The 21,718-nt window shown below is 58.9% G+C and overlaps 2 protein-coding genes across 3 annotated transcripts in view; one reads left to right on the top strand and one right to left on the bottom strand.

The window, feature by feature from the left end:
- Positions 1 to 20,291, top strand: part of Abcc1 (ATP binding cassette subfamily C member 1) — an 87,632-nt gene extending 67,341 nt beyond the window's left edge. The window contains exons 32-33 of one of the 2 annotated variants that reach the window (XM_048331753.1): positions 8,820 to 8,824; positions 20,262 to 20,291. The gene's annotated coding sequence lies outside the window, so the exon portion shown is untranslated. Of the gene's footprint in view, positions 1 to 1,015; positions 1,027 to 8,819; positions 8,825 to 20,261 lie in introns of those variants that run through there. The other variant, XM_048331752.1, reaches the window with a different exon arrangement.
- The window catches only part of Abcc6 (ATP binding cassette subfamily C member 6), a 28,419-nt gene continuing 9,230 nt past the window's right edge, over positions 2,530 to 21,718 (bottom strand). Inside the window, 20 exon segments of the mRNA XM_048331754.1 lie at positions 2,530 to 3,095; positions 3,259 to 3,453; positions 3,889 to 4,055; positions 4,410 to 4,568; positions 5,469 to 5,615; positions 6,294 to 6,395; positions 7,548 to 7,674; positions 9,080 to 9,279; positions 10,631 to 10,941; positions 11,725 to 11,932; positions 13,026 to 13,146; positions 15,085 to 15,160; positions 16,052 to 16,232; positions 16,533 to 16,700; positions 17,387 to 17,563; positions 17,710 to 17,836; positions 17,946 to 18,021; positions 20,295 to 20,382; positions 21,065 to 21,211; positions 21,319 to 21,522. Of these exon segments, the coding sequence (XP_048187711.1) occupies positions 2,987 to 3,095; positions 3,259 to 3,453; positions 3,889 to 4,055; positions 4,410 to 4,568; positions 5,469 to 5,615; positions 6,294 to 6,395; positions 7,548 to 7,674; positions 9,080 to 9,279; positions 10,631 to 10,941; positions 11,725 to 11,932; positions 13,026 to 13,146; positions 15,085 to 15,160; positions 16,052 to 16,232; positions 16,533 to 16,700; positions 17,387 to 17,563; positions 17,710 to 17,836; positions 17,946 to 18,021; positions 20,295 to 20,382; positions 21,065 to 21,211; positions 21,319 to 21,522 (3,090 nt within the window). The 3' untranslated portion in view covers positions 2,530 to 2,986.

Here is a 21,718-nt window from a genome sequence, read left to right as displayed (position 1 = left end):
GGCTGGCCAGGATCCCCGGATGGCGTGGTTACAGAACCAAGCAGTGCCACCATGCCTGTGGCAGGTTCCAAGGCAAAAGTCACACGAGGCAGCTGGGCCCGGGGCTCTTGCCAGTCATCTCAGCTGCTTATGAGCATATAGGAGGGTCTCAGTCCAAGGCTAGCCCGGGCAAAATGTTAGCAAAACCCTCTCAAAAAGCTCCATGGTGGTGTACACCTGTAATCTCAGCCACATGGGAGAGAGGTTCAGGAGGACCATGGTGCAAAGCTGGCCCCGGGAAAAAGCGTGAGACCCTATCTGAAAAATGTAGCACAGAGGACTGGGGGCATAGAGCTCAAGAGGCTCTGGGTTCAAACCCCAGTACTACAAAACAAAACCCTAGGACTGGGAATGGGGCTTAGTGGTAGAGTGCTTGCCTAGCATGCATGAAGTGCTGGCTTCGATTCCTCAGCACCACATACACAGAAAAGGCCAGAAGTGGCGCTGTGGCTCAAGAGATAAGAGTGTAGCTTTGAGCAAAAAAAGAAAACAAAAAAACAAAACTCAGAGACAGCACCCAGGCCCTGAGTCCCAAGCTCCAGGACTGGCAAAACAACAACAAAACAAAACAAAAGCACACGCACACGCACACACGCACACACAAAAGAAACCCAAAACCAGAAAAAAAAGTCCTGCACGTGGCAAAATTTCCCTCGAACATTCCTTTGGCTTAGGATAGGAGAGGCTGTGCTGCAGTGACATTTTCCATAGAATTTTAGAGGGACTAACAATGATTTAAGCTGACACAATGTGTGTGTGTGCATGCGTACGTGTGTACATACATGTGTGCGTGCATGAGTGTGTTTGTGTACCAGTGCTGGGGCTTTTGTTGGTTAATTGGAGATAAGCCTCAGGGATTAGTTTACCCAGGCTGTCTTTGAAGCACCATCCTAAGAGCTCAGCCTCCTGAGTAGCTGGGATTTGTAGTTGACATGGGGGTGACTGCCTTCCGGGAGGTGCTCAGGGACCCCACACCCCGCCTTCCACGTCTTGGGAGCTGGGGAAGGGAGACGCATTGTGGACGCTCTGGGCCGTGGCCTGGGGTGGGACTCGTGTCTCCACCCTGCCGGATGCAGCCTCCAGGTTTTGGGGAGAGGTGCTGAGACGTGAGTTTGGGGTGTCTGTTAGACTTGGGTGAGTAGTGGGGAATGACTATATTTGGGGGCCACCCCCACTGCTGTGTTCCTGTGTGGTGTGGTCCACAAATGAAGCCAGGAGCCTGGAGCCGGAGGGCCGTGGTGGCCGTCACGGTCACAGGGGTGGCCGGGTCTGGCAGAGGCGAGTCTGGACTGGTGACAGGAGACGGGCGGAAGCCAGCTACTGGGTGGACACACGCCCGCCGCCCATCTCGGGAGTGGAGTGGCACTGTCCTTGTGGAGGGCACCAGCAGTGGCCTCTCGCTGGTGAAGCCGGCGTGGCACAGCGTGTGCGCCAGGGGCAGGTGAGCGCGTGGGGGCCGGCAGGGCATGTGCTTGGCTCACCCGGTCTGACGAGCTCGTCTTGCTGTCAGGCCTGCCACCCCCACGGGTCCCTGTGTGTCGCAGAGGGGAAACTATCTTGTGCGGCAGTTGGAAACAGGTATTATAGGAGACGGGGTCTCATTCTGTAGCCCAGGCTAGCCTGGGACTCTCCACCGGGCCTGCCTCTGCCTCCCCCATGCTGGGATCACAGGCATGCACTGCCGCGCCCGCTGGTGATGGCTTTGGGGCAGCTGTGGCGGGGTAGGGAGGTCACTCTGTGCCCCTCGTGCCATCCTGCCCTGGCCCATGCACGCTGGCTGGGGCTTGGCATTGTGCAGTGTGAGACTCAGTGTGGGGGCTGTGGACTGGTGTGGACGCTTGCAGGTCCGAGGCCAGAATGTGGCCTGGACAGTGCCGTGAGCTGGGCACCAAGCGCCCTGGGTCAGCCAGCTTTGACCCCTGACCCCACGGCGTTTGGCATTCTGATGCACGCTGGGTTCCTAGACAACAAAGCTGGACTTGGATTGTGAGCCACATGCTTGAAGCCTGAGGAGTCCTGACCATCTTCCTGGCAAGTCCAACCTGCAAAAAGCTGGGCTGGAGGTGTGGCTCAGGAGGTGGAGCGCCAGCTGTGCACAGAAAGAAAAAAAAGCCCAAGGCCCTAACCGCAGGCCCCATGGCACAGGCCTGAATTTACACAAACACAGGAAGTGAGAACAACTGTCGCCTGTTGTATGAATGTTGGGGTCCCTGTTGTGATCCTGTACTTGGGTGTTGCAAGGTGTCAGCCCTTGGGAAACAACAAGAGGAAAGGATCCAGGGAGCCATCTCTACACTTTCCCTTCTTTTGGCAGTCTAGGATTTGAACTCGGGGCCTTGCACTACCACTTGAGGCTTTTTTGCTTTCATTATTTTTTCCTCGGGGGGGTCTCATACTTATGCCTACCCTCTCCTGGACCTCAGCCCTCCTATGTATGCTTCTGTGCCTGGATGACAGTGGCCCGCTACCATGCCCAGCTTTTTATTGGTAAAGATGGGGAAGGGGTCTTGATGCTCACTTTATTTTTTATCCAGTCTGACCTTGATCTCTCCCATGTCTATCTCTGAATAGCTGGGATTCCAGGTATAACCACCGCGGCCAGCTCTGCGTTTCTTCAAACTGCATCAGAGTCTGTGATTACCTCCCAAGTAACTTGGGAAGGGTACACACGTGATCGTCCCGGCCAGTTCAGGGACAGGCCTGGGCCTAGGCCTGTGTTCAAGTTTCCCAGGTGACTCTGGCAGGCAGCCAGGGCGAGAGCCCCTGCCCACTCCGGCTCTGAGGTAGACGAGGCTGGGGCCTTGCGCAGGCCAGTGTGGGTGTGACCGGCCTTGAGGGTCTGTGATCGTCAGCCGTGGTGTCCGCCATCTTCCTTCCAGAAAAGAGCCCACACTCGACACGCCACAGGGCCAAGTGGCCTGCAGTCTCCACCACGTCCAGGCCTCACTCAGACCAGCCCCGACTCCTGGGCGAGTCTGTAGAACAGGCCTTTCTGGGCCAGCAGCTGGGCCGGGCTGCCACACTCTGCCACCCGCCCCTTGTCCATCACCAGCACCCTGCAGGGAAGGGACAGGCAGCGCTTTGGCCTCCTTCCTTCTCAAGTGGCTTCCCACAGCTTAATCCTGACAGCCTGTGTAGGAGCAAAGGTCCTGGGGCCAGCACCCTCCGCCCTGGGCCTGCAGCGGGTGCTCAGGCGCCCACGCCCCTCGCCCATCTCACCTGCTGCAGTCCATCACCGAGCGCAGGCGGTGCGCGATGAGCAGCACCGTGCAGCGTGCGAACCAGCGCCCAAGGGCCGCCTGCATCCGGAGCTCGGTGCCCAGGTCCACGGCCGCGGTGGCCTCATCCAGGATGAGGATCTGGGTTTTCCGGAGCAGGGCGCGCGCCAGGCACAGCAGCTGCTTCTGCCCCACGCTGGGCACGGGCGGCAGGTAGCACGGATCAGTGTCTGCCCACCCACCACACGGGCATCACCCCAGCCTGCCATCCCGTGTGCCTCAGTCTCCCCAGCTGGGGAAGGGCTGGTTTCTGTTTGTGTCCTGACCTCCACTGGTTGTGGGGCTTGAACTTGGGGCCGGGCGCTGTCCCTAAGCTCTTTCGCTCAAGGCTAGCACTCTACCACTTTTAGCCACAGCTCCACATCCTTTTTCTGGTGGTTCACTGGAGTTTCCTGCCCAGGCTGGCTTAAAACCACGATCCTCAGCTCTCAGCCTCCTGAGCAGCTGGGGTGACAGGGGTGAGCCACCGTGCACCCTCCGTTATTGATGAGGCAGGTTCTTTCTGTGCCATCTAGTGGAGCCGCGAACTCGGATCCTCCCCCCTCACGGCGAGCCCCGGGGGTGCGCCCACCTCAGGTCGTCGCCCCTGTCGGGGCACTCGTACTGCAGCTGCCCGGGCAGCCCCGCCACGAAGGCTTTGAGCTGCACCGTCTCCAGGGCCGCCCAGATCGCCTCGTCCGCGTGCTCCTGCCGCAGGTCCAGGTTCGCGCGCAGGGAGCCGGGGAGTAGGATGGGGTCCTGGCCAGAGGCGCCCCGCCAGTCAGAGCAGGATCACGTCCTCACAACCCACTCCACCACCAGTCGGCGCGGGGCCCCGCCCCATGCCCCGCCCCATCCCCACTCCACCAGTCAGCGCGGGGCCCCGCACCGATGCCCCGCCCCCATCCCCCACTCTACCAGTCAGTGCAGGGCCCTGCCCGATGCTCCGCCCCATCCCCACTCCACCAGTCAGCGCAGGGCTTCGCCCCGGTGCCCCACCCCCATTCCCACTCCACCAGTCAACGCAGGGACCCCGCCCCTATGCCCCGCCCCCACACTTCCACTCCACCAATCAGGGAAGGGCCCGGGCCTCGCCCCCGCCCCGCCCCTCACCTGCGGGATGATGGTGATCCGGCGCCTCAGCGTGTGCAGCCCCACGCGGGCGATGGGGACCCCGTCGATCCACACCCCGCCCTCCGCCGCCTCCTGGAGCCGCAGCAGGCCTCCGGCCAGCGAGGACTTCCCAGCCCCGGTCCTGCCCACGATGCCCACCTGCCAGGGCGAGGCGAGACCGCGGTCCACGCCCGCCAAGTTATGTAAGGGCGAGGTCTGGCTGTCCGTCCATCCAGCCAGCCGTCCATCCTCCCCTCAGCACCCGCACTTCCATCTCCCCTTCCTTCTGTCCACCCATCCGTGCACTCTTGTCCCCCACCCTCCTCTGGCACACCTCCCCGTCTTTCCGTAACCCCCCACCCTGCATCCTTCCGCCCTCCTACCCAGTCTGCCCGCCCAACCCTCCTTCTCTACTTCCTCTTGTTCATGCTGCCTGGTGTGGGGTTCCGTGGGAGCCTTGTGGGGTGAGTAGGAGTTGAAGGGGACGACGGGCACCAGGTGAGGCACACACACGGGGTAAGTGTGCCCTCCCCAGCCCCGGGCTAGGCTGCTGAACCCCTGCTGCTGGCCATGCCCTGGCAGAGCACTGGATGAGTGGGGAGGCAGGCAGGGCCTCAAATGCAAGTTCAGGAATTCAGGCTCTACCCAGAAGGAAGCTGGGAGCTGGTGGAAGGTTCTGGCAGGGGAGTGACATGCTTAAATGCAGATTCCCAGAGGCTGGGCTGCAGGGGGGCGGGAGGGGAGCCTGGGAGCAGCAGAGGGGAATCACAGTGGGGGCACCAATGGGGGCCTCGCTTGGCACCTACAACATACACCTTCCAGGATTGAGAATGCCAGTAAGAACAAAGGCGCTGTGTAAGCACTGGGATGTCACGGTGACTCTGAGGAAGCTGGTTGCAGTGGGTAGTAGTATTCCCATTTTATAGATGGAAAGACTGAGAACAAGGTCTCCTTTGGCAAAGCCAGGGTTCTAGGATGGTTCTGGCACCCCATTCCAGACCCAAGGTGGAAGGGGTCTGGGTGGGGGGCAGGTGGCTGGGCCCCCCAAGAGCTCCTTACCTTTTCCCCAGCCTCAATGGTCAGCGATACGCCCTGCACAGCCAGCGGGAGGTCCGATCTGTGTCTCAGCCCGAAGTCCCGGAACTCGATCCGCCCTTCACTGGGCCAAGGGTGTGGAGCTGCACAGGTGGGCAGCCTCCAGGGGGCCTGGCATGGGGGGTGTGGGCACCCAGGTCAGAGGAACCTTCCTTCAGGACTGGGGTGTGTGTGCGTACGATGACCCCACCTCTCTGAGCCTCAGTTTCCCTTTTTTTCTGTAGTACTTGGGTTTCACCTCTGCTCTACCACTCAAGCCTCTTCACACAGTTACTACTGTGATCCGGGGTGAGGACTACGGTGGAACAAAATAAACAGGGCTCAAGTGGTAGTAGATTCTTAGTCTTGTGCAAAAAGAAGCCCAGAGACAGCGCCCAGCCCTGAGTTCAAACCCTGGGACTGGTGGCACACCCAAAGAAAATGTCCCTTGAGCTGGGGATGGGGTTGCATCATCTTGTAACTCCGCCCCCAGCAAGAGCATTGTTAGGTGGCTGTCACTGGTACTGCAGAGGTGCTACACGTTGCTTCAGTATTGCTGTGGCCAAATTCTAGAGTGTTCCATTCCATCAGACCATGCAGTAGCTGTCACTGTGTAGCTAGCTGCTCTGGTCCTACAAAGTTTTGTCCTGCCCTCTTGCCCGCCTTACTGAGGGCTCCTGCATGGTGCTCCCTCCTCTCCTTCCCCGCTGCACTGTGACCACAGCTGACAAGGGCGGGGAGGGAGGGGTGGGAGCAAAGGGGGCCAACATGGAATCCCACTGCCCGCCCCTCACTTGTGCCCATCCTCACCTCCTTGGGTGTGTGGGTGTAGTCCTGCACGCGCTCCACCGCCACAATGCTGTTCTCCAGGTCCGTCCAGCTGCGAACGACCCACTGCAGAGTCTGGGTCACCTGGGGGGGGGAATAACTCTGGCTGGGCTCACCCCCCCCCAAGGCAGAGGCTGAGATTGGAGTGGAGGCGGGGGGGGGGGGAGAGGGGTGAGAGAACAGGGCAGTCTGACAGCCTGGGACCACAGGATGAAATAGAGCCGAGTGCCGGTGCTCACGCCTGCAATCCTAGCCACTCAGGAGGCTGAGATATGAGGACCACAGTTCAAAGCCAGCCTGGGCAGGGAAGTCTGTGAGACTCGGCTCTCCAATGAACCAGCAAGAAGCTGGAAGTGACACTGTGGCTCAAGTGGTAGACCGCTAGCCTTGAACACAGAAAGCTTAAGGATGGCACAAGGACTGGCACACACATATACACCCCCATACACACAAAGGTTTGAGCTTCAGACAGTAGCACCCCCCTGCCCTTCAGAGGAACCTCCCAATCAGCTGGTCACACCATCTTGATGCAGGCAGGGAGACGGGACCAGAGAGGGTGTGTGTCCTCCCAAAGGCACACAGCTGGCCCCAGGTCTGCTAATTACATCCTGACAGAGGCCCCTGAGTCCCTGACCCCACTGTTTGTCCCAAAACCTGCACCTCCAAGCTCCTCACTGGTACCTAGGAGCAATTCTGTGTGCCCGCCAGTGCCGCTCTTCTTCCTGTGGCCTCTCTGCCCTCTCCACTCTGCCTCCCTGGCACTTCCTCTCATGCCTCACAGACATCCCCACCCACCATGAGCCCAGGGCCTTCTCCTGATGTGCCCAGTGCCCCAAGCACCCCACTTCCGGGCCCCGCCATACACAGATCTCCTCTATGGAGTGGCCTCCAGTCCTGGCACAATCAGGCCTCTGACTTGGGTTGATGCAGCTAAAGTCAGCTCCAAGAGAAAGTTATACTCCCCACCCAGGCCGAGACCACGGCAGGAAGCTTTAGAACAATGCCACCTTCATAAATGCCACCTGCCCGGCTGGGCACAGACACCGTGATTCATAGATAACATCATCAACACATCCGGAAACCCACCTCTCCATTCTCAGAGCTGGGGATGGAACCAGGGCCCTGTGCAGGGTAGGCACGCACTGTCACCCAGGTGCACCCAGCCTAAAGATCCACTCTCTCTGCTCTGCCCCCACCCCCAGCCCAAATGTGCGGGGGGGGGGGGCACTGGGGTACCTGGAGCGCAGCAGAGACCGAGAAGCCCACGAGGCCGGCACGGAGGTGGGCCTTACTCAGCACCGCGCACATGGCGGCCACAAACACCAGGCCGTTCCCCAGCAACTCCAGGTTTGCTGCCAGCCACCTGCAAAGAGAAGTGGGTGTGCACGAGTGCCTCATCTGCCAGGACCGCCCCCTTTCCTGCACTCAAGCACGGTACACTCAGTCCAGGGGTCCCAGCCATGGCCTCCTCCCACGCAAGCTCAGGAGTGGCCGGCGGCACTGCCCAGGGCCTGGCACACGCTTGGGGCTCCGTGGAGCTTTCCTGGCCCGGGGTGTGCTGGCTGGGTCTCCTGCCCGCCTTAGGCCGAGCCTCACGAGAACCAGCGTCCTCACACACAGGCGGCCTCCCAGGTCGCTTTCCCTGTGTGCGCCATGGCCTCCTCCCTACAACGATCCCCAGCCCAGGTGCTTCGTCTGTCACTGCCTCGCCCCCCTCCAAAGAGGCTTGGCTGGGGGCCCGAGGTGGGGGGCAGGCTCCATCCCCAGCACCTAATTCAGGAATTCTTCCTGATGTCCTGATCTGCCACTCACTCCTTATTCAATCATTCATTCATTCCTTCATTCAGGCACCAGCTGAGGTGCCGGGGGCACTGCGGCAAATCCAGCAGACGAGAACCAGCTCTTCAGAGACCTGGGGCGGGGCTGGGGATATGGCCTAGTGGCAAGAGTGCCTGCCTCATATACATGAGGCCCTGGGTTCGATTCCCCAGCACCACATATACAGAAAATGGCCAGAAGTGGCGCTGTGGCTCAAGTGGCAGAGTGCTAGCCTTGAGCAAGAAGAAGCCAGGGACAGTGCTCAGGCCCTGGGTCCAAGCCCCAGGACTGGCCAAAAAACAAAACAAAACAACAGAGACCTGGGGCGTGGCACGTGACATCTCGTTCCAATAAGAGGATGGGCAGAGATGAGCAAACCGAGGCCGAGAGAGTGGGCTCCCTGCTTGAGCCAAACCTACTGGATCCCCATGCGCTCCAAAGGCTTTCCAGTGGGTGGCGCCAAGGAAACGAAGGAAAAAAGGAAGGCCCATCTCCGGCCGGCTGCCCGCCATTCCCGCAGTGGTCAGCCTCGGGCAAGCCCTCTTCCCTCCTCAGACAACCCAGCTCCGCCACCTACCCCTGGCTGGCGACAGCTGGGGGTGAAATGCACTGCTCTGTGTTGCTCTGTGTGTGGCACAGAAACCAGGGGACTTGGCACGTAGCGGGCGCTCTCTCAATGGTCCGCATGAGTGAGGCTCAGAGAGGATCGGTAGAGAACCCGGGATCGACCGGCTAGCGTGTGGCAGAGCTGGGAGTTGAACCTGTGTCTATCAGCTCAAAAGCTTACGTTCCTGTTCTTGCTTGAACTACACGGGAGATTAAGGGTGTCCGTGTTCATGGGTTCTGGACTCATCCTTTCCCCCCTCAAAGTGTGCTGTGCGGCTTTGGGGGTCACGTAGGCCCTATCTGTGGACACAAATTGGTTCGTCTGTCCCCCAAGCTCTTCCTACCTGTCGGCCACCAGTCGTGGGAAACTGACCCTCTGGTTGGCGTCCATGAGAGCATCGCTCTGGGCCGCGAAGGGGCCCTGGGCTCGGAATGCGCGGAGCACGGCGCTGCCCTGCACCGTCTGGGCCAGGTGGGAGCACATGGAGGAGAAGCTGGCTGACTCCAGGCGCCTCAGCTGACACGAGGTGGCCACGTACAGGCTCTGCGGCGGGAGGCGGGAGCGGGAAGAGAGGAGGCAGACACCTGAGAGGAGCCTCCGGAACCGCAGAGGCCTTGCGCAAGGGGTTCCAGACCCAGCTCGGCTTTAAGCTTGCTGTCTGACTTTGGGTCCATCTCCAGAGGCTTCTCTGGGCTCTGATCTCTATAGTTTAAGTGGCAAGGCGTGGATTCAAAGCCATCTCTGCCTGACTCCAAAGCTTGTGATGGAAGAAACACCGCCCCCCCACCCCCAAATCAGAATTTTAGAGAAGAGTTGGAGCAGTCTGTAGGGAACAGTATTTCCCACTGTCAGTGATGGAACTCGAGCCTACAAGTTAGTCACATGACCCGGCTTAGCCCATCAGATTGGCTCAAGGGTGGGCCCCATGACTTACAAAGGACCCATCACAACCTTCCCTGGGATTGCTCTAACAATTCTGAGCTGCAGGAGTTTCCTTTCGTGTTGGGTTTGCCACAGCAGGAGCCCCACCACGGCTGAGAGTGTGTAAAAGCAGGCAGCATTGGGCTAAACCCGGGGTTCTCAAATACCTCTCTGTATCAGAGCAGCCACTGTGCAGCCCAGGCTGGTCCAGAACTCTGTCTCTAGCAGCTATGTCCTGAGTACTGGCATTTACAGTTGTGCACCGCCATTCCCCCACACTCTGTTCTTTTGGTTAGGTCAATCTCAGCCCTTCTTGGGCCCTGGCGTAATACCAGAATCTTTGAGACTTTGCAATACCTCCTTAGTATCCAGAGAATTGGAAAAGAGGAAGCAGCAGCAGTAGTGTAAAAGATTAGCTCTAGCCTTGATGCTGGTGGCTCACGCCTGTCATCCTAGCTACTCAGGAGGCTGAGATCTGAGGGTCGCAGTTTAAAGCCAGCCTGGGCAGGAAAATCTGCGAGACTCTTATCTCTAATGAACCACCAAAAAAGCCTGCGGTGGAGCTGTGCTTCAAGTGGTAGAGCTCTAGCCTTGAGCCAAAAAGCTCAGGGACAGCACCCAGGCTTTGAGTTCTAGTCCCAAGAGTGGCACACACACACACACACACACACACACACACACACACACACACACACACACACACACACACTATTAAAGAAAACTTTTGTTCTGAGACTGGCTCTCACTAGTCAGGCTGACCTGAAACTGGATATGTTCCTGCCTGAGCCTCCCCAGTGCTGGGGTTACAGGTGGGTGCTACCACACCTGACTTTGACATGGACGTTGGGAGACAGAGACCAGCGTGTCTCTAGCCCTGGGGGTGCTTCGACGGGCAGCCCCTCAATACCTGCCCAGAGACAGGCCTGGCACAGCTACTGCAGTTGGCCTAAGGAATGTCCCCGGCCTCCTCTACCTGGAACGCAGCGTAGAGGACCATCAGGGGCAGGATGGCCACGATGGCTAGCGGGGTGGCCATCGACACGGCCAGGCCGACCTCCAGGAGTCCGAAGGCGAACGTGAGCAGGGAGCGGAGCTTGTCTGGGATGTCCACGTCCACCGTGTCCGTCTCCTTGGAGAAGCGGTTCAGAAGGTGCCCGAGGGGCGTCCGCTCGAAGAAGCCAACGGGAGACCGCGCCACGTCCCAGAGGAGCGTCCGGAAGAGCAGCCTGGACGCCCGGATCCCGCCCAGGAGCACGGCGGCCATGGAGGTGAACAGCCCGATGGCTGAGGAGGAGGACCAGGGGTCAGTGCGCGAGGCCCGCGGAGCCCCGCTTCACGCTGGGGCAGGGCTCCCCGCTTCGCGCCGGGGCAGGGCTCCCCGTCAGCCTGGGGAGAGGGCACCCAGAACCTTAGCATGTGGACTTCGTTTAGAAATATGGTCACCCTGCATTTGGGGTGATAGCCAACTCCGACCTCCGGAGCCCAATCGCAGATCCAGAGCTGGGGGCTCACGCCTGTCATCCTTGCTACTCGGGAGGCTGAGATCTGAGGATCGTGGTTCAAAGCCAGCCCGGGCAGGCCTGTGAGACTCTTATCTCCACATTAAAAAAAAGCCATACGCGGAGTTGTGGCTCAAGTGGTAAAGCGCTAGCCCCAAATGAGGAAAACTCAGGACAGCACCTGGGCCCTGACTTCAAGCCCAAGGACTGGCGCACGAAACAAAAGGAAGAAAGGACACGGTGGTGGCAGGGATGTGTCTGTTTGGGAGGGGCCTGGCCCTGTCTGGAGGTTGGAGGTGCCCAAGGTCATCAGAGGGGCACCTAGGAGCCCCCCTCTGTGAGTGGACAGGGGCCAGGGGATGCCGACATGGCTCTGTCGCCTCCCACTGCCCCCTCCAGCCCCATCTGCAGGCCACAGGCCCGTGCCTGGTCCCCAGACACTCTTCTCGGGAGTTCAGGAAGGATGGGGTGAGTCCAGGCAGGCTGACAAGCAGGTCCTGGGCCCCTCCTTCAGAGGAGGGGGAGGGGGACGGGGGAGGATGGTAGGGGGGAGGAGGGCAGGGGGTACCTTGGAAACAGCCGAGGAGTCCAAAGACGGAGCCGCGCAGGGCGGCCTGGGGCTGCCGCCCATCTACAACCGGGTCGTCTGCCCACAGGCTCAGCCAGTAGCCCTGGCAGAAGGAGGCCACTTGCTGGCAGAGGAAGAGGAAGAGGGCGTAGAGGCACAGCGGTGTGCCCATAGCCCGCAGGTATGCCAGGTAGGTGGCAGCCTTCACCTGTAAAACATGCCAGGCAAAGCGACAGAGAGATGGACAAAAGAGGGGTGAATTGAGGCCAGACGAAGCTCCCAAATCCATGCCAGCAGGGCAGAGGGGATGCCATGCAGGCCTGGTTTACCTCCCAGAGCCTCCCATCAGGACCTGCGGCCCGTCTGGACCCCCCTTCCACCATAACCACACACCCCCCTCACCGTGAGCCATTAGAAGCCTGAAGATGAGAGTCTGGTTTGGAAGCACGTGTGTTCATGTGCATGTGTGTGTGTATGTGTGTGTGTGCATGAGTGTGTGTGTATGTGTGTGCGCATGCATGTGCATTGTTCTGGAGCTTAAACTCATCTATGTTCTTGCTTAGCCTCCCCCCAGCTCCAAGGCTTAAACCACACCTCCACTACCACCTTTCATTGGAGATAAAGAGTCTCTCGGACTGAACGAGTGGGTGGGTGGATGGATGGATGGATGGATGGATGGGTGAGTAAATGGATTGATGGATGAATACATGGATGGATGAGTGGATGAATAGACAAGTGGGTGGATGGATTGACGATGGATAGATGGAAATATTGTAGACAGATAAATGAGTAGAGGGTTGGGTAGCTGATGGATGGATAATGGAGTAGATGGGTAAACATTTGTGGATGAATGGTGGGTGAATGGATGGAAAATGTCTTGTAGGTGGGTGCAACAATGGATGTGTTAATGAAGAGGTGGTTGGACTGACAGGCTGATGAATGAGTGGAAGGATGAGTAGATGGGCAGATGGATGGACAGGCAGATGGATGGGTGAGTGGACAGTGGGTGCCTGAAGTGGCGGGTAGGTGGGTGCTGGGTGGAGAGGCAGGGAGAGCAGAGTACTTGAGGGAGTGATAGACAAATCAACATGGACAACAAGGATCCGGATGGAGCCAGGTCTGTGTCTTGGGTGCTCTTTGTCTCATGAGCTGACTCAATGCTGCATCTCTAAATGGAGCCAGGTCCACCTGTGACTTTGGGATGGTGGGAGGGTTAGCATCTTGCTTGGCACACGGTAGGTACTCGGTCAAGGGGAGTCCGCGGCCCTGTGCGGGGGCCCGCGGGGGAGCCGGTTAGTTACCCGTCCATACTGCAGGCTTTCCTCTCCTCTCGGCCACTCTGCCCCCCGTGGGTCATCCACACGAGACCCCACTGGGCCTTCCGAGTGGGGGCTGTCCCCTGCAGGCGCGGACATGGTAGACCTGTCATTTGGAGGGAAAAACAGCTCAGGGTCCCCCCAGCCCCACCGTGGGGCAGTGCCAGGCCCTCAGGCCCCTGTAGACACGGAGCCCTAGTCCTTCCTTCCTCATTCAGCAGGCAAAAGACACCCAGCTCCTCCCAGCATGCTGCGGAGCTCCATGCCAGCCATCACTGACCCACCACCAACCAACCCCACCCAGTGGCCCCACCCTGAAGCCTGGTTCTCACAGGGGCCCTTTGGGCCTATGCATTGCATAATTGTTCTGCCTTCTGACCTGTCAGGTCACATGGTCAATTTGGCACAATTCAGGTGCTAAAGACTTCCCCAGCATCACTTTCTTGTGTGTGTGTGTGTGTGTGTGTGTGTGTGTGTGTGTGTGTGTAGTGGTTTAGCTGCTTGTATGCCTCAGTCTCCCCATTATTAAAAATGGGGATGAAGGGCTGGGGATATAGCCTAGTGGCAAGAGTGCCGGCCTCGGATACACGAGGCCCTAGGTTCGATTCCCCAGCACCACATATACAGAAAACAGCCAGAAGCGGCGCTGTGGCTCAAGTGGCAGAGTGCTAGCCTTGAGCGGGAAGAAGCCAGGGACAGTGCTCAGGCCCTGAGTCCAAGGCCCAGGACTGGCAAAAAAAAAAAAAAAAAAAAAATGGGGATGAAGCTGGGTGCTGATGGCTGGTGCCTGTCATCCTAGCTACTCAGGAGGCTGGGATCTGAGGGTCGCAGTTTGAAGCCAGATCAGGCAGGAAAGTCTGTGAGTCTTTTATCACTAATAAAAACTAGTAAAAAAAAGAACAACAACAACAACAACAACAACAACAAACCAGAAGTGGCGCTGTGGCTCAAGTGGTCGAGTGCTAGCCTTGAGCAAAAAAAGTTCAGGGAAAGTACACAGGCCCAGGACAGGCCAAAAATAAAAATGGAGACAGTATCTGTCATCTACTCTCTTTCATGTGTTATACCCATTTCTTTTGAACTCAGCTTTGCATTTGCTAGGCAGGTGCTTTACTACTTGAGCCATGCCTCCAGCCCTTATTTATCATGTACTAGCTATTGGCTTATTATATGCCTATCAGTTTGCCACCCATCATCTTTAGATAATAAATCATTCACCAGTTTGTCCATCTACCCATCATCCATTCTCCTATCCATCCATCCATCCATCCATCCACTCATCCATTCTCCCATCTATCCTCCCATCTACTCACCCATTCTTCCACCCACCCACCCACCCATCTATCCATTCTCCCATCCGTCTATCCACCCATCTATCCATCCATTCTCCAATCTATCCATCCATTCTCCCATTCTCCCATCCATCCATCCATCCACCCATCCATTCTCCCATCCATCCATCCATTCTTCCACCCCCATCTCCCCATCCCCCCATCCCCCCATCCACCTGTCTCTGACCCGACTCAGGCCCCTAGAGCAAGACTGCTAGCTAGGCATGGAGGACCTGTCCCTTGCCTCCATACCTCCAAACACAAGAGCCCCTCAAGGTCCCCCTTCTCGTCCCTCGAGCCCATAGTGTGATAAGGACTGGTGGACCCCATGGCAGGGGCACCGCGTCCTGACGAAGCCCCTGGGATGTCCCTGCCGGTGTCCAGCACCTGCAACACCTCGGGTGTGGACAGACTCAGGCCTTTGTCTCCCCTGCCCATCAAAGCCTTTATGGTTCCTGACCGCCAAGGAGACCAGCCATGTTGGCAGCCTGCCGGCTGCTCTGGCAGGGAGACAGCCCTGACGCCGGCCTTGGCGCACGTGCAGTCATGTGTCATGGTGGAGGAGTGGCTGTGCACGCGGTGGACCGGCTGCCCACACCCCTGAGCCATTTGGGCCGGTTAACTGGTGAATCATTTTTGGAGAATCGCCCACACGGAGCAGGTGGGGCGCCTGGCAGTCCCTGCCTCGCCGTGCCGGCTGCCCGTGCACTCACCTCTCGGGGCTGTGCTCTGGTCCCGGGCCTCTCGGGCAGCCTCCAAGGTCCCCAGCAGTCACCATGGGCTCTGTGCCTGTGGGATCAAGGGGTCCCATCGCATGGTACCTGGGGGGCAAGGGGGCGTGCTGGGGCCTAGACAGTGGCTTGGATACGGCATCTCTGACCCTTGCAACCAACACCCTGCTCCAAAAACTTCCTTTGCCTGGAATGTTCTTTCCTGGTTAACTCACATATAACTCCAAGTGCCATCTCCCCCCAGGAAAGACTTCTCCCACCTCCCCCTGCTCCCCAGGCTGGCACAGCCGCCCCCAAGCCACAGACCCACAAACCACAAACAGCTGCTACCGTGAACCATGGAGACTTGGGGGCTGTTTGTTATATGGCAGCGTGCCAGCAAAAGCTGACCAATACACACAGGCCACTTCTAACTTTTAATCTCCAAGAGAGTGACACTTAGGGCTTTGATGAAGGTGGACCAGGGTGGAGGTATTTCCAGAAAAAAACCTAGAACCTAAGACTGGAGCGTCCTTGCTCTATCAAGAAAAGATGTTATAAAGTGCATTGACAAAAAAAAAAAAAAAAGCCTGCTGCTTGGGTTCACATCAAGCTGGGCCGCTCATACCCATATGTATAATCTTGGACTGGTTCTTAATTTCCAGGGCTCCATTTCCCCATCTGTGAAATGGAGACAGCTAGGATCTCAACCTCACAGATGCTGCAAAATGTTTCCATGAGCTAACGGATGTGAGGTGCATCCTCTGGTACTTCCCCCGCCCCACCCCCCACCCTAGAACCTTCTAGAAAGAACCTTTCTGCGTATCCGGCAGGCTTGTAGTCTCTGGATTATCAGGAATGCTAGCTTGGGCATGGTGGGGTGGGTGGAAGCGACGTCTTGGCAGAGCTCACGACCATGCCGGGCCTGGGCCTGCGGGATGAGTGTGACCTGGGCGCCCGCGTGCAGTACCTTCTCCTCTGCCGCCGCCTTCTCCCGGCTGCCTGGCTGCGTCCAGCAGCTCCACCAGGGCCCCTTTCCTATGCAGAAGCTCCGGGTAGGAGCCCATCTCCGCGATGGCCCCGTCGGCCAGCACCACGATCAGGTCAGCCTGGGGCAGGACGTGGAGCGCGTGGGTCACCAGCACCCTGGTCTGGGTGGAGGAGGGGAGAGGAAGTTACACACACGCTCCACTCTTCCTGACCTTCTGCCGTGGACGCGATCGCTTCTCCACGGTCGTGACGTGAAGACACATTGGAAGCGGTTGAGCCACAAGCACGGAGGTGAGACGTTAGGAGCCGTCGAGAGCCACTGAGATTGAAGCGGGGGGGGGGGGGGAGGGTGGCGGGGGGGGGGGGGAGGGGTAGATGTTACACGGCATCTCTCTGGTGAAAGCTGACCGAGACTAGGGATGATGGCGCTCGAGGAGCGGAGTGGCTGAGATGGAACTTACCGTGCCCTGAAGCAGCCCGCCCGGCCCGATGACCCGGGTGAAGACGTGCTGGCTGACGTGGGCATCCAGGGCTGCTAGGGGGTCGTCCAGCAGGTACAGGGCGGCCTTCCTGTATGCGGCCCGGGCCAGGCTCAGCCGCTGCTTCTGGCCCCCTGACAGGTCCATGCCCTGGGGACAGAGGGAGGAGCGGCGTCCTGAGCCCCTGGCGTGTGAGTCAGACACGCATGGGGCTGGGGCCCATCCCATCCCAGTGCCCGTTCTCTGAGCAGCGTCCCCGCCAGCCCTTGCCCTTCCAGGCCGGCGTGCCTGGAGTTGCTGCCCTGCTCCCATCTCTCCTTTCCCTGGCTTGGCTTTGGGTCCCTGTCACCACGGGGTCGGGTGTCACGTGGGATTACGGGGCCTTGCCTGCCTTGCCCCCTCCCTGGCCTCCGTCCCTCTGCGCCATGGCCCACGCCAGGGATTCACGACCCTCCCCTGGACCCATCCTCCCTGCGGAACCTCCCATGTCCCTTCTTGGGGGTCTCCTCAGCCCGGGTGCCTGGCCACAAGGTAAATGAACAGACACGGGGGTGTCCCAATAAAACTTTATTTACAAAAACAAGCAGCGGGCCGGATATGGCCCACAGGGCATGGAGGAACGGTCACCCGGCCCGGCAGAGCTGTCACAGAACCACTCTGCTCTGCACCTTCCACTCTCCCACCTCCCTTATCTCCGTGGGAACCCTCGTTCAATCAATTACTGCCAACAATGGGGGCACCTGTTACACTTGACCTCTGAACTGGGGGTCAAAGGTCATCCATCCCTCCACCCCTCCGTGCAAAGTCTCCAAGTCCCATGAGGGCCTGGGACTCACCTGCTCCCCGATCAAGGTGTGGATTCCATCCGGAAACCGGCTCAGGTCTGGCCCCAGGGCACAGGCTTCCAGAACCTTCTCCAGCCACGGCAGGTCCAGCTCCTTCCCAAAGGTCACGTTCTCCAGGACAGAGGTGCTCTGCACCCAGGCCTCCTGGGGCATGTACGCCACAGGGCCCTGAAACGGGCAGAGGCTCCGCGGAGAAGGGGGGCCCGGGATGGGGGTGGGGGGGCTATGCCCTGGGCTATGAAGGGGATTCTCAGGGTAGGGACGGGGGAGGGGGTTGCCATCTTAGCATCCAGGGCCAGGCAGGGCGGCCTCACCTTGATGCTCACGGACCCCTCTATCCTCTTCAGCTCCCCAAGGAGGGCAGAGAGCAGGGAGGACTTCCCCGCCCCTACCGCCCCCACCACAGCCAGCAGACAGCCCTGGGGCACCGTAAGGTGGATCCTGGGAGCCCAAAGAGATGGATCCTCGGTTATAAGGCCCAGCCTGCAGCCTGCTCGGCCCCACCTTCCAGGGCCGGGGCTCCGCCTCCCTCCCTGGAGTCCCCGGGGACCTGTGCAGGCAGGCTGGGCTTTCCCCGGACCAGGCGAAGGTGCCGTTGTGTACGACGATGCAGTCCTGCTGGGCAGCTGCAGGGCACAGTGTGGACACGGGGCTGGTTCACAGCCGCCTCTCTGTCTCTAAGACCCAGCACCCCGTCCCTGGGACTCCCACCCTCATTCCCAAGGGTTTTTTTTTTTTTCCCGGGGGGGGGGGGTGGGTAGGGGTGTCCTGGGAGTGGTCCTTGTGGCTGTGTGAGAGCCAGGTGAGCTGCAAGCCTGCTTGTTGCCTGTTTTTGTCAATAAAGTTTTCTTGGCACACAGCCAGGCTCCCTTGCACTAAGATGGCAGCGCTGAGGACCACACGGGCCCCAAGCCTGGCACAGCTACGGCCGCGTCCTCACACGAAGAGCCAGATGACTTCGCGGGTGAATTTTCACCCAGTCTCCGGCTCAAGCAAGCCAAGGGGACATTAGAGTTTTGACAAGTCTGCAGGAAGCCTGGATTTTGTCTGGATAATGAGAGGGAACAGGTCAGACCCCATTCTGAGCATCTGTGTGGAATCCCCTGGAAGGTTTTGTGAAAGACAAGGCTCTTTTTTTTTTTTTTTTTTTTTGCCAGGCCTGGGGCTTGAACTCGGGGTCTGAGCGCGGTCCCTGGCTTCTTTTTGCTCAAGGATAGCACTCTACCACTTCAGCCATAGCGCCAATTCTGGACTTTTTGTATATATGTGGTGCTGAGGAATTGAACCCAGGGCTTCATGTATACGAGGCGAGCATTCTTGCCACTAGGCCATATTCCCAGCCCAAGACAAGGCTCTTCATGACTCCGTATAAATGCATCCAATAGGCATCTGCCAGGGTGGGGGGCTGCGAACCTATGGTTCTTATAACTTGGTGAAAGAGCTTCTCATCTCCCCCGAGCTGGCTGGCCTGCAGAGAGGACGCCCATTAAACACAGGCTGCCCAGTTAAATCCCAACTCCAGATAAACAGAAAAGACTGTCTCAGCAACTGCACAAAACAGACTTACACTAAAATGAATAAATAAATAACCATTTTGAGAACAGCTCTAAAACAAGCCCGGCACTGTGGTACATGCCTGTCATCCCAGCTACTCCAGAGGCAGAGGTAGAAGGATTGGCACCTGCGGCTGGCCAAGACAAAAACCACAAAACTCATGTGAAAAACAGACCAGTAGCCGGGCACTGGTGGGTGGCTCATGCTTGCAATCCTAGCTACTCAGCAGTGTCAGATCTGAGGACTGTGGTTCAAAGCCAAACCTGGCAGAGAAGTCCATGAGACTCATTTCCATCAAAAAAGCCGCAGTGGTGCTGTGGCTCAACGGTAAAGCACTGGCCTTGAGCAAAAAAATAGCTCAGGGACAGCGCTCAGGATCTGAGTTCAAGCCCCAGGATCAACAGCAAAAGACCTGACACTAAAGGAGAAGTTGACCAGATGTCCCAGTTAAAACAAATACTGGGGGCTGGGAATATGGCCTAGTGTCAAGAGTGCTTGCCTCATATACCTGAAGCCCTGGGTTTGGTTCCTCAGCACCACATATATAGAAAAGGTCAGAAGTGGCGCTGTGGCTCAAGTGGCAGAGTGCTAGCCTTGAGCAAAAAGAAGCCAGGGACAGTGCTCAGACCCTGAGTTCAAGGCCCAGGACTGGCAAAAACAAAACAAAACAAACAAAACAAATACTGGGTAAAATGGGAACTAGATGTCTTACAATTAAAGCCTGCTGACAGCAGTTAAGGTCACTGGACCCATGGGCGGGGGCAGAGTGGGGAGGGCAGGCCAGTCACTCTACGGTGATACCCATCACTCTGATCTCTCTCTTTTCTTTCTCTCCTGTCTTTCTCTTCTTCTCCCTCCCTCCCTCCCTCCCTCCCTCCCTCCCTCCCTCCCTCCCTCCCCCCCTCCCTTCTTCCCTCCTTCCCCTCTCTCTATTTCTCTTCTCCTCTTTACCTCCTTTTCTCTCTCTCCTTCCCTCTCTCCCTTTCTCTTACGGTGCTGTTCCAGGGGCTTGAACTCGGGACCTGGGTGCTGTCCCTGAGCTCTTTTTGCTCAAGGCTAGCGCTCTACCACTCGAGCCACTTCTGTTTTTTTGAGTGGTTAATTGGAGTCTTGCAGGCTTTCCTGACTGGGCTGGCTTTGAACCACGACCCTCAGATCTCAGCCTCCAGAGTAGCTGGGGTTACAGTCCTGAGCCACCACGCCCAGCTCTGACCTCTTTGGAGTCAACCGGTCCCCACCACTCTCTGTACCTAGCCACGGCGCCCCACAGGACAGGCTGCTGGCAGGATCAGTGGGGCCACGCATGCCCCCCCCCCCCGCCTTCCCCTCCCTGGTCAGAACTCACGGCACTTGGAGGGACGCGCGTCCACGGCAAGAGGGTCGATCTCTTCCAGGCAGAGGAAGGCAGCTAGACGGTCTAAGGACACGCGGGCCTGTGGAAGGCAGGGCGTCACCAGTGCCCGGCTTTCGGTGCCAGGCAGCTGAGATGCCAGCCATCCACGTCCTGGCTACTCAGGCCTAGGGTGTGTGAGGCACGAGCACATGCCTTCCGGGATGATGGAGAACAAGGACCTGGAGACAGGGCCCCCAGCTCCTAACTAGAGAAACTGGATCACTCCAGCTGCTGGACTGCAGGGGGGGACGGGACCTGGAGCCAGGGTGCTGGAACTTTCCATCCGCCCCCAGGGGCGATGCAGGCTTCAGAGCCTGTCCACCAGGGGATGCCCACCTGGCTCCCAACCATGAACTCTGGGGAGGCTGGAAGGGCAGCCATGAAAACCCGGGCGGCGGCTCAGGCCTGTCATCCTAGCCGCTCAGGAGCCTGCGCGCTGAGGGTCACGGTTCAAAGCCAGCCTGGGCAGGAAAGTCCGTGAGACCCTTACCGCCAATGAACCGCCAAAAAGCAAGAAGTGGCTTAAATGGTAGAGCGCTAGCTTTGAGCAAAAAAACTGAAGGACAGTGCCCGGGCCCTGAGTGCAAGTTACAGGACCATCACATGAAACACACACACACACACACACACACACACACACACACACACACGAAACACACACACACGAAACACTCCCTCCTCCCTCCCTCCCCTCCCTCTCCCCTTCCCCCCTCCAGCCTCACCTGCACTACGCAGTGGGCTGAGAAGGGCAGGAAGGCCTGGGCCTTGTTGAGGACGCCCAGCACGGTGAGGGTCACGAAGGCCTTCTCGGCATCCATGGCGCTGTCCTCGGCCACCAGCGTGTGGACGGCAAACACCACCAGCGCCACCTGGTGAAGCAGGGCGCCATGGATGTGTGTGTGCGGGGGGGGGGGGGGGTGGGGGGGGCTGGGGATCTCCTCCCCCTCCCTTCCCCTCCGTGTCCCCGGGACGGCACCAGGAACGTGGAGAGCTGGAAGGACACCAGTGACACTGAGAAGAGCAGCGTGGACGTCCGCAGGGCGCCCAGCTCGCGGGCGCGCAGGCGCAGGAGCCGCTCCACGAAGGCCTCCTCCCAGCCGTGGGCCTTGATGGTCCGCACGGTCCTGAGGACCGAGCCGGTGAGCCGCGCGCGCGCATCCTTCTGCCGCATCTGCTCCTCCTGTGAGCGCCACGGAGGCCAGGCAGGAGGAGGGTCGGGTCAGGCCTAGAACCTTCTACCCCCACGTGGCCCAGGCGGAAATCCCAGCCAGTCCCGACCCATCGGGGGAGGCAGCCCCCCCCCCACCTGCCCCCGTGCACTTTTGTGCAGGGTGAGGAGAGGCCCGGCCAGGTGGGCTTCCTGGAGGCGGAGGCCA

The sequence above is a fragment of the Perognathus longimembris genome, chromosome 23 (genome assembly GCF_023159225.1).
Source record: "Perognathus longimembris pacificus isolate PPM17 chromosome 23, ASM2315922v1, whole genome shotgun sequence".
Taxonomy (NCBI): Eukaryota; Metazoa; Chordata; class Mammalia; order Rodentia; family Heteromyidae; genus Perognathus; species Perognathus longimembris.
The sequence above is the reverse complement of the archived record's forward strand: the minus strand, read 5'-3'. Positions and strand labels throughout refer to the sequence as shown.